Below are 16938 nucleotides of genomic sequence, written 5' to 3'. Positions count from 1 at the left end.
AGACAGCCCTCTGTCCAGACACCTCAGCCTGAATGACTGCTTGCCTGTGAGGAGGGTGAGTCTAAACGTTTGGTACTGGGATTGGGATGGGGATGATGCTCAGGGGTACCCAGATTCACAAGGGTGAGGCATAGTGAGGGGAGAAATTGGGAGCAGGGGAAGAGCAGTACATCTGCCTGAAAGAAAAGTCTAGTGGACTTTTGGAGACATAAGAAGAATATCCATGGAGTTTGTGTGAAGAACTGGGTCACAGAAGTCAGCATATTTGCCTTTGATAACATGGCTTCATCCTCAGGTACCATTTTCCTTCATCAGGACCTCTCTCATTGGAAAATATGCATACGTAATTTACACCTTGTGACCAGAGTTGTGTGTAGGAGGGTTACTTTCCCCAAGGGCATATGTATTTAGATATTCTGCACAAAAGGAGAATGGAAGGCTTTGCCCTTTATTAGAAGCGTTTTCAGCATTTCAGAAGTTTACTGAGAACTGTTTTGATCTAATAGTCAAATCAGCCCTCCTGCTGTGCTGGTTTCTTGGCTGCCTGTACATGAACAGGCAGATTTGGGGAGAGGGCGCAAGAGTGTGGACTGCCCTCTGCTTCTCCCTGGCTAAGTGTGTTGTTGGTTAGTATGCCTGCACCCACCTGATTGTAATGTTTCTGCTGAGTAGAGCTTTACATGGGGCTGAATGTCAGTCTTGGAATTTAGGAAGCTTGTATTTTCTGGATTATAACCACACCCTGCCTCTCAGAAGGGCCAGGGGGAAAATATTTCTGGAGCTAGCCAACTGTATCACTTCAGGTTATTAATGACAGCAACCTCCCTGGGCAAGTTGTCATGTTGGTTCTGAGCCTTTCCAAAGCTGACATGTTTTGCATATGTCCATGCAGGCCTGTTTAAACAAATTCACCCAAAAAGATTGAATATAGAGACACAAATGTTTCATGTTGGGTTTGAGCTGCCCAATAACTGACTGGATCCTTCACTTTCCAATAGATGCTCGAAGTGCAGACTATTCCAGAGTGCTTTTTCCCATCTGTGCATTTTTATATGTTTGTACATATCTGTGTGCTGCCAGCACGCGTGTGTGAGGATGTCCAAGCTCCTGTGAGTGTGGAGTCTCCACTTTGGGCTATGGCCTTGGGAGGACTATGTTATTTCTACTTTCTGCAGAGCTCCCTCTCACCACTTAGGACCTGGGAAAGTGATGGGAATCCTCTTGTCATCAGCAGCCTCTTGTGCTGGACACTGGTATGCCCACTCTCCAAGGGGAGACCCTGGACACCTGCAACCCTGGCTGTGCCTTTGAAACTCCCTTAGGTCAGGACCTCAGTGTGACATTTGTGTGACCTAAAGACGACTAATTTTGAGTTTGATTAACTCAATAAGGTTGAGGGTGGAGGAGGAAAGGTCAGGGAAGAAACAGGGTGTCTTCCCCTAGGTCCTGACGCCTTCTCCCCAACAACTCTCACCCTCCTGACCCTGGTCTTTCTACCCTTAGGTCCCGCCCACCTGCCTGCATCAGAACCATGTGTGACCAGCAGCAGATTCAGTGTTGCCTGCCACTCCCCAACTGCTGTGCGAAGGGTTCCTTCTTCTGCCCTTCCCAGGCCCCCTGTGCCAAGAGCCAGCTGGTGGTCCAAGTCCCTTGTGAGGTGCAAATTGTGGAATGCCCTGCACCATGCCCAGCTCAAGTTTCCCAGGTGAAGTGCCAGGCTCCACGCCAGTCTAAGACGCTACAGGTGAAGTCTCAGGCACCATGCCAATCTGAGACCAAACAGGTGAAGTCCCAGGCACCATGTCAGTCTGAGACCACCCAAGTGAAGTGCCAGGCTCCATGCCAGTCTGAGGTTTCCTATGTGCAATGTGAAGCTCCATGTCCTGTTGAGACCTGCTACGTAGAATGTCCTCCAGTTTGTTACACAGAAACTTATCTGGAATGCCCTATCCAGACTTATATACCGTGTCTAGTTCCTCAGCCTGCCCAGACTTACATAGAGAGTCCCCCAGTGTGCCAGATTGAGGGATTTTCCACCCAGGGCCCATATCAGGGCTCCTACAGCAGCAGCGCCCCCCAGCGTCAGTCCCGGGCTGCATTTAGCGCTTACGCACCCCAATACCAGATCCAGGACTCTTACCGGAGCTTCACCGCACAGCGTCGCCCTCAGAGCACCGGCAGATGCCTCCCTCCTCGCCAGCTGCAGCCTTCTTACCGCAGCTGTTCCCCACCACGACGTTCTGAGCCCCACTACAGCAGCTGCCTGCCATCAAGACGCTCTTCAGGTTCCTATAACTACTGCACCCCACCCCGCCGCTCTGAGCCCATCTATAACAGTGACTGTTCTCGGGGTCCTTCTTCAGGCGGCTCTCAGAGATGCGGACCCAAGTGTCGAATAGAGATTTCCTCCCCGCGCTGCCCCAAGCAGGTTCCCCCACAAAAGTGTTCTGTTCAGATTCCTCCCATAAGACGCTGCTCTGAGAGTTGTGCCTCACGACCCTCCTGGGGTACCTCCTGCCCAGACCTGAGGCCACGTGTAGAGCCGCATCCACTCCCAAGCTTCCGTCCACCCCGGCGTCTGGACCAATGTCCAGAGCCATCACTACCGAGATGTCCACTTCCTGTCCCACGTCCATATCCACGTCCAGAACCATGCATAAGTCCAGAGCCCCGCCCATGCCCTCCACCACGGCAACTTTCAGAACCCTATCTGTGTCCGGAACCACGTCCAGCCCCACGTCATCGCCCAGGGCAGTGTGAGCTTCCAGAGCTACGTCCACGTCCGCAGCCCTGTGAACGCCCAGAACCTCGCCCGCTTCCGGAGCCAGTCCCCCTTCCAGCACCCTGCCCAAGCCCAGAGCCATGCGTGGAGCCTAGGCGCTATCCCAGCCCGTGCTTGGGCTCAAATCCAATTCCATACCCAGAAGACCTAGGCTGCTGTGAGTCCAGTCCATGCCGCCTGGACACAGAGGCCCCCAGCTGTGGCCCAGCTGGTTATGATCAGTGGCGAGAGAGTGGTGCTGGCTGTGGATCTTGTGATGTGTTTCCAGAGCCGTGGGGTCTGGGTGGTGGTGGAGACCAAAGAGGCACTTATGCTGGAGTGAAAGGTGGGGCACCTGCTGGAGCAAAGGGTTCCTATTTTTAAAGGAAGCGTGCCTGAGATGTTCCTGTCTCCTGCCCTGAAAACGTTGCTCCTCCTTTCCTAGGAGCCACAATTTCCAATACGTGCTTGTTTGCATCTCTCCAAAGACATTCAGAGGCTCCCTGCTGCCGAGGTGATGTCCAAACTCCTTTGCATGTCATCTCAGGATCCACACCTGGATATCAGACACCTCTCCAGTCTGACTCCTCCTCTGTACACAGTTCTAGCCAGACCAGTCTGGTCACCGGGCACATCTTGGGTGTTCCTCAGGACATACCTTAGGTGTCTCTGCCTCCAAGCCTCTGCTCATTCTTTCCCACCTGCCTGAACCACTTCTCTGCTACTCCCAGCATCTGAAACCCAATCCATCTTTCAAGATCTCTTCCTTGGAGCCTCTTTTGCTTGCTCCTACCCACAGAAGCCTGTGCTGACTTCCTAGAACTCATTGCCTTGTCCACACCACCCATTTGGCAACTGCTTTGCAACATGTCTTGAATTATTTTTTCACTTTTCAGGTGTGTCTGTCTGACCTTCCCAACTAGGTTGTAAACTCCCATTTGAGAGGAGCCTGAATATTCCTTAAGTCCATGCTTCCCTTGGGGCAGGCAGCTGCTCCGCAAGTCTTGCGAGTTTGCAGCTTGAGCTGTCCTGATGGTCAACCCCAGGACTGGGCACAAGAGGAGACCATGCAACAATAAAGATGATGATACCCTCATAGCCTGTGTCCTGCATACTGCCTTTGTGTTACTCCTTCCTGACTCTCGGGATGAGCTTTTATTTTTTTATTCATTATTTTTCTTCTTGGGTTTATTGCACCTGTGGCTAAGCTTTCCTTAGAAAGACCAGGTGTGCTACTTTGTGGGTTTTCTATCTCCTGTCAGTGTCCCCGGCCCCTGATGGGAAAGGATGAATGAAAAGGCGTGAGTATGAGGAGAAGGGAAGATAACTCTTGCTCCTCAATCTAAGGATAATGGTCTTCAGGCCTGGGTTGGGCAGGTCATCCAGCTCTGGGGCTGTAGTCACAGCCATGTGACCTCTGCGGTGTCAGGGGAGGGGAGAGGGAGTCTGTGGGGACTCTCTGAGATACTCTGCACAGGATGCACTCTTCTTTCTTTCAGAATAAACCATTTGCACTTTTTTTTTGACACAATAGAAAAAGAAGCATCTGAGGCTGACTCTGCATTCCTTCATTGCTCCCAAATCTCGTTAGTCATGGGTGGTCTTGGCAGCATGAAGGTGGGGCTTGGAGAGGCGGAATAGCCAGGATCTGGCTGGAGAATGAGTGTTCCTGAGGAGAGCCTTTCCCCAGAGGGAGAAAGTGCCCTGAGGCAAGCAGGGTCCATGGAGGCTGAAAGGGCTACTTCTGGGAGGATAGCAGGGTCAGCTCTGGCCTGGGCCCCTGGAGGTCTGATCCAGTGCCATATTGCAGAGGGCCCCGCAGCTCCAGCTCCATCGTAGGACACCACAGAATCAGGGTCTGGCTCTAAGTATGTCTTTCCTCTGCCCCAGGGATCTAGTCCTGCAATGTCAGTGGTGGAGACCCAAGAGGTAAAATCCTAGGTTATATAAAGGAAAACTGAGACTTTTTATGTGAAATCCATTCATTCATTTATTTATTGACAAATGTTCATTGCTTACCTGCTAGGAAGGCACTGGTAAAAGGGACAGACATAATCCTTGTTTGCTCCCAGAGATCTTATATCCTAGCACGTTCTCAAAGTGTGGTATCTGGACCAGCAGCATCAGCATCACCTGGGACCTCGCGAGAAATGCAATACATCACCCCAGACCCACTGAAGCAGAGACTCTGGGAGTGAGGCCCTGAAAGCTGTGTTTTAACCAGCCCTCCAGGTGTTTCTGATGTTCGATAATCTTTGGTTGTTACTAGTTTAGTTAAATATCTTATGAATATTAAATATAAAATATGAATATGTATATGAATATGTGTGTTTGTGATTATATATATATCTCCTCTAATATCCACAATTGCCCGTCACACAGGCATTAGTATCTTGCCCTTTCTCAGAGTTGGAAACCTAAGCACACAGGATTTATGTGACTTGCGTAAGATTTACAGCCAGACTTGATTTTAAGCCTACACTCTTTTCTGCTATACATGGCACCTTTCGTCTCAGTCACAGTCCCTACCTCTTCCAGAGATCTCTTCTGTATCAACCAGTCATTTTTCTAATACAATTTTGGAGTTATCTCATTTATTAAACAGATTATTTTCCTCAGTTCCACATTTACCCTTCTTTTAAAATCCAGGCTGCCCTAGGACTGCATCTGCTCTGTGGCACATGCCCCCAGGGGCCTGGCAGGGCCTAGTGGCTCCCACAGGACATCCTTAGGTTTCCATTGCCCAGGACCCTGGGTGGGCGTGAGAAGGCAGAATGAGGAGAGGCTTAGAAGCTCCAGAAAGGGGATTCTCATTAGATCTCTCCCCCTGTTGTCTCAAACACAGCCCTGGACAAGGATCCCCTTGTCTGGAGGATGAGTGGGGGGCATTCCATCCTCTCAAGGTACAGAAGAAGCACAGACTTGGCTGTGAAAGGACACTCACTTCTAAGAAGCCCACCCTCCCCTCCAGCTGGAGGCTATAGGTCATGACACAGGCTCTTTATTGTAATGACCCATGACCTGGACTGTCAGGGATAGATTCTGGTCTCCGGGATAACTAGGCCTGGATATGGAAAGGGACTGGATGATGGTGGGATAGAGGGGTCTCTGGGTGAGTCAGGATAGGGCTGAGCCAAGGAATCCCTGACAGCCTGGTGCTCTCTCCCAGAACAGGACTGTGCGTGAACCAGCCTCAGTGCCATCTCTGTAGCCAGAGGAGCTCAGGGCCAAACCCTCCTCCTGGGAAGGTAGTCTGAATTGACCTCAAAGGTCCTCCACTTCCTCTGACAGGATGCCCAGCCCTGAGCCCCCAGATAGGCCCACAGTGAAAAGTTACAGCTCATCTATAGCAGCCCAGTGGAAAGGGGCACCAAGAATACATGTGTTGCATGTCCTTTTGTGGGCTTTGCATGTTTCTTTGCTTGTACCTATGTGTCTGTTGCTTCTGTCTGTATGCTTTAAAAGCTTGGGGCTTTAAAAATGCATTGGCAATGGAGACTGTGACCTTGGGATCATGGTTCAACATTGGCTCTGGACAACCCTTCTCAGTCATCCCTTCCACTCCCCACCCTCTACTCTTTCACTCAAAACCTGCCTCCCAGCTCCCTGCCTTTCCTTCTATGGCTAGCATTTGAACAAAACTTAAAGTGTCCCTAGGACCAGGGCTGAGAATTCGAATTCCAGAGCAAAAAGGACCATCTACAAAGCCCTTTAAAGATCCTCAAATACCTGCAAGAGAGACACCCTTTTGAATCTCACACTAATCTGAGGCAATACACAATAGCATTGTCTCCATTTCACATTTTGGCAGACTATTGCCCAGAAATGCAACACATGGGCCAAGTCACAAGCAATGTGAGGCAGAGGTGAACCATGCTCCTATGCCTGACATCCAGCCATTTTGCCACCAAATGAGGGCCTGGCTTCCAGAGATGGGGCTTAGTAGTCCAACTAAATGTCAAAGAGATCAGGTCTAAAGATCATGCTTCCCATCTTGGAATCCTGCTTATATCTCTCTTCAATTCTCTGGTCTTTCTTCTTTCTAAAACTCCCTCCCTGGGATTAGCATCCTCACCGTAGAATAAGGGAAATGTACTGGCTGTGTTCAGTGGTGTCTTCTAGACCAGGGGAGTTATCCATAATTCCTCTTTGTCACAGGCACTAGGCTAGGATGAAATGACCTTGGAACACACTTAAAGATGCAGAGTTCCAGGGTCATTCCAGATCTATTAATTTGAATTTCCAGAAAGAGAATCTAGGACTTCCATTTGAAAATTATTCTGATCAGGTGGAGGTAGAAACCATTGCTATATGAATACCCAGCTTTATGAGCTTACTGGATGTCTACAAGGAGGGTTGAAATGAGTGCACATCTGACCACAGCATGAGTAGGATGTGGGCATAGTGGCAAAAATGGAACTGACTGTTAACTGTTTTTTTGTGGGAAGTTTTATGTAATTACCCTGTATACGGAGTCAAATTTTCTACTCCTCAGTCTAGAAGCACCTCAAGACTAAGGAGCCTCTACTTTTCTCTCAGTTAAATCCCCGACTCTACTGCCGCCAAAAACACCCAGAATGGGGATCTTGTGCATTGCTGAGGGAGAGAGGTTGTCTGGTATATGTTACAGATATTTTTACTGGGAGAGGGTAGGCCTAGTTTTGGTATATCTTTCCTTTACCTAGGCATTACCCCAACACTGATAGGGAGAAATTCCATATCCCATATTTTGTCCTACAGACTAGGATAGTCTTGGATGAACAAGCAAATAGAACTGTCATGCATCAGGGAATAGCTCACCTGTTTATAATGGGATAGAAAGGTAGATAGTAGTAATCAGAAGACAGGCAGTACACATGTGGATACTTCATTGACATGTAGGAGAATAGCCATGCGGTGAACAAGGCTTAGTCCTTGGCCATTGCATACTCCTGATTTCTGACATCGTTGGCCATCCAAGAGGATTCACATGCCTATGGCCTGAAACTAGTTAGAAAGAGAGAGTGATGCATGATGATCCATGTGCTTCCCCATCATCAGTGACCATCAAACCCATTCATCCAAAAGATGAAGCTTTCTGACCTGGAAGACTAAACTAGAAGTATTTGGAAGCCTAGGATTAATCCAAGCTGTGCCAAACCTATCCATCATGTTCCTTACCACGTCTTGTCATAGGAACCCTGAACTGGGTTAACACCTTTCCTGTGTTCTCTAGTGTTATATCTGTCAGGAAGAAAGCTACTTATCAACTTCCATCAATGTATCCACTCATTTGAGAAATATTTATTGAGACTCAGCTATCTGCCAGGAACTATTCTTGGTCTCAGAAATACAATGGTGAGCAAGGCAGACACTGCCTTGTTCACATAGAGTTTGAGAGACAATAGAGTGTGTGAGAGCTTCAACCTGAGACACACAGGGTACCATGGAAGCCCATAGGAGGGGTATTTGAGTGGGTCAAGTGCCTAGAGGAGGCAACTACAATCAGAGATATGAAAGATAAGTGGGAGTAACCTAATGAATGGAGGAAAGAGGATTGTGTTTCAGGCAGAGACAACAGCAGGTGTATTGTTAGCATAACTGACATGATGACAGACAGCCAGGCAGGGGTATTTCCTACTTACCTGATCATAATTCCTGGTTCCTAACATGCATAAGGTGCCAGGACTCCATCCTTATCCTGCTCTAATAAACTTCTCAACATCTTAGAGGAAAAGTTGAGAAGAAACTGACCTAAATTTCAGATGACTCCAAGTTATGAGAGAGTATTGAAGAGTAGACATTTAATTCAAGATGGGTTGGAATAATAGACTTAATCTGACAAGATAAAGTGTAATTAAGATAAATGTGAAGTTCTGAATTTAAGGTAAAGATCAACTGCATTTGCTGAAGATGAGTGGGTATATGTACAGCTGCACATATGGAGAAAGCTTGGTTGATTAAAATCTTAGTATGGGCCAAGAGTGAGATTGGCTGTGGCATCTCTTGTTCATGGTGATGAATTCTTGCTCTTGGTGTTCAACTCTTGTTCTTAATAGTTAGGCATGACAGCGCTGCCCTGCTTGGCCCAGACAATGCACACCTGGGCTGTGTGTCCAAGATGGGTCAAATGGGAGTGAGGCTGTAGGATGATGATTTACTGTGCACCAGCCACCACCTGATGAGGAAACCTACATCCTTCCCCAAACTCACAACTTGATAAGGTGCTATTATTTGCTCCAATTGATAGACAATGTCGCACACACACACAAAAATCCAGCGAGGTTAACCAATTTATCTGGTCACACATCTAAGACCTGTTAATTCCAGAATCCAAACCCAGGCTAATCTTGCTCCCAAACTGGTCTACCTTCCTGTGGAAGGAAGAGAAATGTTGTGTTTTAAAAGAAGTAGCATTTCCCATTCTTTGAAAGGCTTTCTTTCAGAAAAAATAAAACTCAAGAGCTTAAATCCAGTGGATGGAAACCATAAGGGAAGGATTCTGGCGAGAAGTAAAGAAAATAATCAGAACTGTTTGGAAATGGAATGCACTGTTTATCCATGCATTCAACAGATATTTACTCAAATATTAATTGAGTTCTTACTATGTGCCAGGCGCTCTTCTGGATGCTTGGGATATATCAGTTGAAAAAGCAAAGATTCATGTTCTTAAGGAGTCAATATTCTAGCGGAGGAAAACAGATAATAAACAACCAACACATATTTTTAAAAATTACATAGCATATTAAAATATCCAAACTTCTTTGAAATAGGAACAAATATAGCAATGAGATGATCTGGGCAGGCATCCCAAACAGCATAAGAAGGGGAGGAGGACCGAGTTCCGTGTGTGGGAAAAAGGGGCCCAGAGGGGTGTGGAGCCATGAACCAGTGTGCAGGAATAGAAAGGGCATTGGAGAGGTGTCATGAGGCGTGAGTTTGATCCCACCTCCACCACTTACTAGAAGAGACGTCTTAGCTTAGACAATTTCTCTGACTCTCAGTTCTTTCATCTATAGAATGCAGCTAAAAACATATGTATACCTGTCTGAGTCACAATGAGGCTACAATAATTTGTTAAAAACGCTTTGTGTGGGCCCGGTGGTGTAGCCATTAAGTTTGCACTTTCCACTTGGGCGGCCAGGGTTTCGCCGGTTGGGATCCCAGGCACACACCTATGCACCACTTATCAAGCCATGCTGTGGCAGGTACCCCACATATAAAGTAGAGGAAGTTGGGCGCGGATATTAGCTCAGGGCCAATCTTCCTCAGCAAAAAGAAGAGGATTGGTGGTGGATGTTAGCTCAGGGCTAATCGTCCTCAAAAATAAATAAATAAATAACTGCTTTGTATATTACAAAACACAACAAATATATTTGCTTTTGGCAGTGAGATGTTCAATCCTAAGCAGAGAAGTAGAGGAAAGAGATGACAATTGGCTCTGAGGAACTGCCCATTTGATGAGGGAGGTTGGCCACAAAGGCAGGTCAAGTCCAGGCCTAAGCAGAGGCAGGAGAAACGCAAACAGGAATGAGTGTGATCAGCTGGGGAAAGTCAGGAGAGGCTTGGGGGAGGAGGAATTAAAGGAGTGATGGGACATGGAATGGCAGACAAGAGAGAGGTGGGGTGATTGGTGATGGAAAATGCTCAGGCAAATGCTGAATCTAGAAGAAGTAAACGATTTTGGAACAGGCAGCTCAGATACCATGGTGAACCTTGAGTTCAAGGATAGTGAGGTCAGCAGCTATCACAAATTGTCACCAGTATGTCAATGCCACCTAGCCACTTTACCAGTGGCATGATTTCTCGGGTCAGCCAGAGGGAGAGGGCGTACCAGGAGGGAGGCTCTCAATCAATCAGAAATACTTATTAGGCTTGAATCAAGATTGGGCCCTTAGTCACTGAAAGGCCTTCTGACTTGACCCAGCCTGGATAAAAAGGCTGAATTGAGCAATCATTTATTAAACAGTTATTTCCACAGCATCTCATCAGCATTCTTCAGAGGTTTGCTTTGTTCAGTCAGAATCTCAGGAGCTGTTTCGAATGAGTATAGTCTTAATCATCCTGGAGCAAAGCAGGATTTCTCACCCTCAGCACTAGTGACAATTTAGACTGGATACTTCTTTACTATGGGAGTGCTGTCCTGGTATTGTAGGGTGTTAAGCAGCATGCCTGGCCTCTACTCACTAGATGACAGTATGGAACACAACCCCTCCCCAACAGCTATGACAACTGAACAGGTCTCCAGATTGTCAAATCCTCCCCCTGGAGGCATGGGATAGGAGTAGGGTTGGGCAAATTCCACATAGTCTCTCTCACTGAGAGCCTTTGAGTTAGAGGAAGGGAATTCAGGCCTTGCCCTCAGGGCACTCCCAGTCCAACAGAGAATCCCATCCTCCCTTGATAGTGCAGTCCAGTGGGTTTGACTGTGTACAGCAGAGCAAAACTCTGCCTGATCTTTTTGCCCAATCCTCCCACCTTCCAGGTGCTATATCAGACAAAGTTCCACTGCTGTTCATAGGGTTTTCATGGCCAATTTTTTCAAAACTGGGTGGCTATTTCCTTCTTCCTAGTCTGTCTTTGTCTGGAAGTTCCACTGTAACCTGTCCACCATGGGTGACCCTGCTGGTATTTGAAATACCAAAGCAACATGCAGCCACCACGGCGTGACAACCAACAGGCAGGTGGTATGTTTCCCTGGTGGGGAAACGAACTGGGGCCACAGTGGTGAAAGCTCAAAATCTTAACCACTCAACCACTAGGGCTAGCTTAAGGATCTATAGAAGCTTCTTACTGTTCCCCTGAGGGAACTGAGTTCTGATAATGGCAGGGTAGATAATCTTGGCTATTATGGCTATTGTGAGTAGATTATCTGTGACTATAGTTGTTATAATTGTCTGGCAAATTTATCCAATAGCTCAGAATACTCTCCTGCTTGATTTGCCAAGGACTGCAGCAGCAACCCAAAAAAATTATAAGTAAGGATTTCCATTGTCTTAAAAAATCATTAACAAAGGACATTTTAACACAAAGAGAAGACATTTGTTAGAAGATAGTTGGTTAATATGGTTTATGGGTAAAACGAGAAAGAGAGAAAAATGCATTGGGATCTTCAATAAACATCTCCACTCTTCTGTTCTTCTGGGTCCCCCAGTGAACATAACCAAATAATTGAAAATAAGTAAAGAAATCATACCATATAAGAATGCATTATGTATTAAGGTTGATGGTATGATTGAGTTTGGAAAATCTTGAGATGTCAGTTAAAACTAGGGAGAACCTGGTTGCTTAATTCTGAGAATTTGGGCAGACAGACTGGTACAACAAATCTCTCTTAGTCAAAGTAGTGATTTTAGAGATAAGTTGATACTCCTGAAAAACCTTAGAGTTTTGTCTTCCTCTAGTGACCCAAGGATAAATACTACAGACCATAATTCCTTATCTGAAACCCTTGGCGCCAGATGAAATTGAGAACATTTTTTCTTCTTCAAGGAGGGTAGTACAGTGAAGATAATGGATTAGTGACGCTACAGGTACGCTTCAGAGTTGGTCATGTCCAACCTCAACAGCACGGAATTCAAACAAAGGAGCCTAACACCTTGGGTGGGCATGATGTATGGTTCCGATCTCCCACACCCTACAGCTTCAGGGTTCCTTTCCCCTTGGGGAGGCCATTAATATTTCTGCAACAGAACATATGAATATTCACAGTAAGGTGAAGTGACCTGACTGGCAGTTCAGGTCAGTTTTTTTTGCCACCAAATGAGTGTCGTCAACAAACAGACGAGAAACTCAGTTTTCAGAGGTCTTTGGATTTGGGAATTGTGAATAAGGGATTGTGGATCTGTGGTAACATTGGGGGATTATCAGCAATAGTGTTTCCTCACCTCATTCCCTACCGCTATTGTCCTCTCTCCCAGGGTCTCCCACATGGGCCCCTTCGATATTAGGGTCCAACACTAATGTGATTATCCTTACTCTCTGAAAATGACAAACATACAGGTAACAATAGTAAAATTAAACTAAGACCTTCAGCAGACTTCTGGTGAACATTCAGTAAAACCCTAGTGACTGATCCTGGCCATGGCCTCCCCACAACCTGATCCTGGTCTTCTTTTCAGCTTCATCTTGCGCCTCACTCTCCCTCCCCACTGCATCTCATCTACATTCCACTCAAGTTGGACCACTCACTACTCACAGAGATCACCTGCATCCTCCCGCCCTGCACACATTCTCACACTGCTGCTTATGCGTTGAATGCCCTCCTTCCTCCTCTCCACTGTCTCCAGGGATCAAAGTCTTACCACCTTTTGAAGCCTATGTCCTATCAGACCTCTTTGCCGAATCTTTCCTGAAACACTTCCTCAGAATTCCTCTCTCTTTCATCTATTTTCCCAGACTAATTTGTATCCTCTCTCTGAACAGGCTGTACCACTTATTGGCTCTCTTTTTATTTATCCCACTTGGGATTTACTAGTTTTTTGGTTCTGTGGGTTGATGGTTTTCATGAAATTTGGAAAATTTTTTACCTTTATTTTAAAATATATTTCCTCCACATTCTATTTATTTTCTTCTTCTGGGACTCTAAGTACTTGTGTATTAGACTGTTTGCTATTATTTAACAGATTACCAATTACCCATTCATTTTCTTTCAATCTTTTTCCCTTTTTTTTCTTTTCAGTTTGGATAACTTCTTGAAGTTCAAGTTCACCAATCTGTTTTTCTGTAATTTGCAGTCTGCTAAGATCATCAAATAACTTTTTGACATATTTAATTTTGCCCATATTTGTTTTTTAAGATATTGTGTTTTTCATTTTTAGAATTTCCATTTGGTTATTTTTGAGCATGGGAAACACAAGAAATTTATATTGCAGAAAGCAAGCAATTTTAAATTGAAGATTGAGTATGGCTGTTCTTAAGTTTACCGGTGACACCACTTCAAGTCACTATTTAAGGAAGCCTGTGTGGCTGCTCTCTTCTCTTCATCTTTCTCATTTTTATTTTACCTCAACCCTTCAGATTTGCCCCAGGAAACTGAAAATTCTTTTTAGGCTATAATTTAATGCAATATCCCTATCTTTAGTCCTCTTTTCCTATATAGTCACTCTAGATCTACATTTATAAGGCCAAATTCACTGAAGTATATAGGAGGATGAAAATGACATTTAGTTTGAACAAGATCCACCTACTTTGAAAGGTATCTTTTATTCCCACTGTCCATTAACATCTATCTTTACATATATTTCTCCTTATGTCTGTCTATCTATCTACCTACCTATGTATCTATCTATCCAGCTTCTGAATGTCACCAAGTACAACAGACTATCTTACCTACTTCCAACTTGCTGTCTTAATTAATTTGTAGATCCTGCAAAGAAGATATTTCCATCATTACCTCCATTTAAAAGATCAGAATGCTGAGGTTCAAAGAAGTTGAATACTTTGCTGAGGTCTCTAAGGCCTCTTTTCTCAACCACTGTGCCACACACACACACGTAACTTAGACATGTAGATTTTCACACCAAGCCATATAGATCCAAGGGTCCAGATGGAAAATTAGTATCCATGTTGAAAAGAAAGGAGGAGTTGTGTGACCAGGGTCCATAAGTGTGAATAGACGGCTGTGAAGAGGGCCGTGTCCACAGAAAATAAGATACCTGAGGACTCTGGGAATGGTGGTGTCCCTTTACACCCACCACAGTCCCCATCTTAAGCAGGTACTTTCCTAGCCAGAGGCGGCTACCATGAGCTTCACGGAGGGAGGGGCTGCCAGTCATCACCCAGTCATAGGACACTTGTGGGTGGCAGGAGGCAGTCCTCTCATGCCCAGGTCCTTTCTCACATGTTGGGGCAAGAGCCCAAGGCTAGGATAAAAGGGCCTGTGGCCAAAGCACCTCCATTCAATCCCTCCTCAGGAGCTGACGAGCCCTGCACTGCTTGTGCACCAGTAAGTGTCTGCTGGGAATGGGAGCAGGGCCTTCCACAGAGGGATGCTCAGACCAGAGTGGGAGGGCAAGCAGGGCAATACCTTGTGACAGGGAGGCCACTGTGTCAAAGGAAGAGGGTTCTGGAAAACTGAGGGAAGGGTGTGGGGAGGGATCTGGTACCAACTGGAGACATAGGTAGAAGTGTTGGTGGCTGTGCCTTTGGGCTCTGGAGGAAACGAGTTGATCTGCAGTGAGATGAGCTCAGGACGGGGATACTGAAGCACAGACACTGTGCGCCATTCTGACAGATTTCAGGAGGGAGTTCACCTTTGAAAATATAGCCCTGTCCCTGTCAGCTAAGGAGAAGTGCGTTGTGGACAGGGACCTTAGGCTCCTTTGGGCTTGTTAAACCCATGTATCCATGGGTCTGGGAATGTGTCTACAGCCTTTCCATGTTGATTAGGACACAGCAAGTCTGAGAGTCACTATACCAACCCATTAGCTTGAGGAGGTAGAGAGAGGAGACTGAGCTCTGGACTAAGATAAGGAGGTCAGTGTCCAAGTCCCAGGTCTATAGTAACTGAGAGGTTTATCAGTCTCTTCTTTGATAATGTGAGTTTACTGAGGTGGATAATCTCCAAGATCCTTTGCAATACTGACCTTCCAGATTAAAATCATCTTGGAAGTTATGACAAGAGAGAATGATTACCATATTTTTCCCTTAAGAAATAATATTCCCTTAAGTGGCTTAAAAATTGGACAATTTCAGATTTGGAGGGTATGATTAGAATCAATTCTATGTCTGCTTACAAGACTTCAGACTCTTGGACATGTTTTGTAATATTGCTGAGTCTCAGTTTACTACTTTGTATAACAGATGAAAGTTCTTGTCTGACTTGCAAGGCTGTACTGAGGTTCCAAAGCGACGATGCAAGAGTATGGGACGATCACTAAAAGTAGTAGAACTACGGGAGATTATGTTTCTATGACTATAAGTGATGCTAAGCGGGCATGAAGGGGCAAGAGTAGGCTTTATGTGCTGGGTCTGACTTGCTGTTTGACTTTCCCTCAGCTCCTGAACTCCTGCCCACCAAGATGTCCTGCCAGCAGAGCCAGCAGCAGTGCCAGCCCCCTCCCAAGTGCCCCACCCCTAAATGCCCCCCAAAGTGTCCTCCAAAGTGCCCTCCAGTCTCTTCCTGCTGTGGTGTCAGCTCTGGGGGCTGCTGTGGCCCCAGCTCTGGGGGCTGCTGCAGCTCTGGGGGTGGTGGCTGCTGCAGCTCTGGGGGTGGCGGCTGCTGCCTGAGCCACCACAGGTGCCGCAGGTCCCACCGCCGCAGACACCAGAGCTCTGACTGCTGCAGCCAGCCCTCAGGGGGCTCCAGCTGCTGCGGAGGGGGGAGCGGGCAGTCCTCTGGAGGCTGCTGCTGAAGTGGACCCTGACCTTCTCTTCCCTCTGAGCTCTTTGAATGGCAGAGAGGTCCCAGTAAAACTTGAGCTTTTACCTAGAGGATCCCTCCACCCTGGTGTCCAGAAGCCCAAAACCTCTCTCTAAAATCCAGTTACTGGCCTCCTTCCCCATGTCTGTGGCTGCCCTGGAAATCCCAAAGCACAGACCCCATGTCACTACACAGCTTATGTTATTGTATTGTGCCACCTGAACTGAAACAATAAATACAGAAGCTGCTCACTAACTCGGTATAGAGGGATTTAATTTCCTGTTTTTGTCACCATTGTTCTATTCTCCTCTGTCCTCTGCTAGTAGCTGTGGAGGCCTCAGTGGACAGAGGACAGGGTAAAGGATCAGGAAAGAAAAATCTGTATTTTTGTATATTTCTATTTTTCTCTAATTCTTTGTTTTCCCTTTTAACCAAGGCTCTGAAGCAGCATTCCTTGTGATCATTGCTCCTTTAACTTCTAGTTCCCTTCACATGTCTAACTCTGTCCCTCAGGCATGGCCAGGGGACAGACATCATCCTACTTCCTCCCACCATCATCTCCTCACTCATGTGCTCCCCATTCCCCACCCTTCTCCTAATCAATCTCAACTTGACTCCTCCTTCAGTTTAAGTATACATACATACACACACACACACACAAACACACACACATACACAAATATACATGGAATAAACCCTTATTTTTTTAAATTTTAAAATCATTTTTTTTGCTGTATAATTTATACACAATAAAATTCACTCATTTCTAATATACAATTAAATGAGTTTTGTCAAATATATGCAGTCATGTAACTACAAATACAATCAACACCCT

At 46.2% G+C, this 16938-nt stretch overlaps 1 protein-coding gene and 1 long non-coding RNA gene across 3 annotated transcripts; both read left to right on the top strand.

The window, feature by feature from the left end:
• On the top strand, positions 1-3857 carry KPRP (keratinocyte proline rich protein). Of its 2 annotated transcripts, none has more exons than XM_046681944.1 (2): positions 1-55; positions 1504-3857. In XM_046681944.1, exon 2 carries the CDS (start codon positions 1532-1534, stop codon positions 3143-3145), a length of 1614 nt encoding a protein of 537 aa, XP_046537900.1. In that variant the 5' UTR covers positions 1-55; positions 1504-1531; the 3' UTR covers positions 3146-3857. The 2 variants fall into 2 exon arrangements, with proteins under 2 accessions (XP_046537900.1, XP_046537899.1); XM_046681943.1 differs by lacking the exon at positions 1-55 and adding an exon at positions 706-1253.
• A 10772-nt stretch (positions 3858-14629) lies between these two features.
• Positions 14630-16358, top strand: LOC124250806 (uncharacterized). Its single transcript, XR_006891628.1, has 2 exons — positions 14630-14687; positions 15740-16358. It is a non-coding gene; the product is annotated as an uncharacterized LOC124250806 (long non-coding RNA).
• The last annotated feature ends 580 nt before the right edge of the window (positions 16359-16938 follow it).

This window comes from Equus quagga, chromosome 13, assembly GCF_021613505.1.
Source record: "Equus quagga isolate Etosha38 chromosome 13, UCLA_HA_Equagga_1.0, whole genome shotgun sequence".
Taxonomy (NCBI): Eukaryota; Metazoa; Chordata; class Mammalia; order Perissodactyla; family Equidae; genus Equus; species Equus quagga.
The sequence above is the reverse complement of the archived record's forward strand: the minus strand, read 5'-3'. Positions and strand labels throughout refer to the sequence as shown.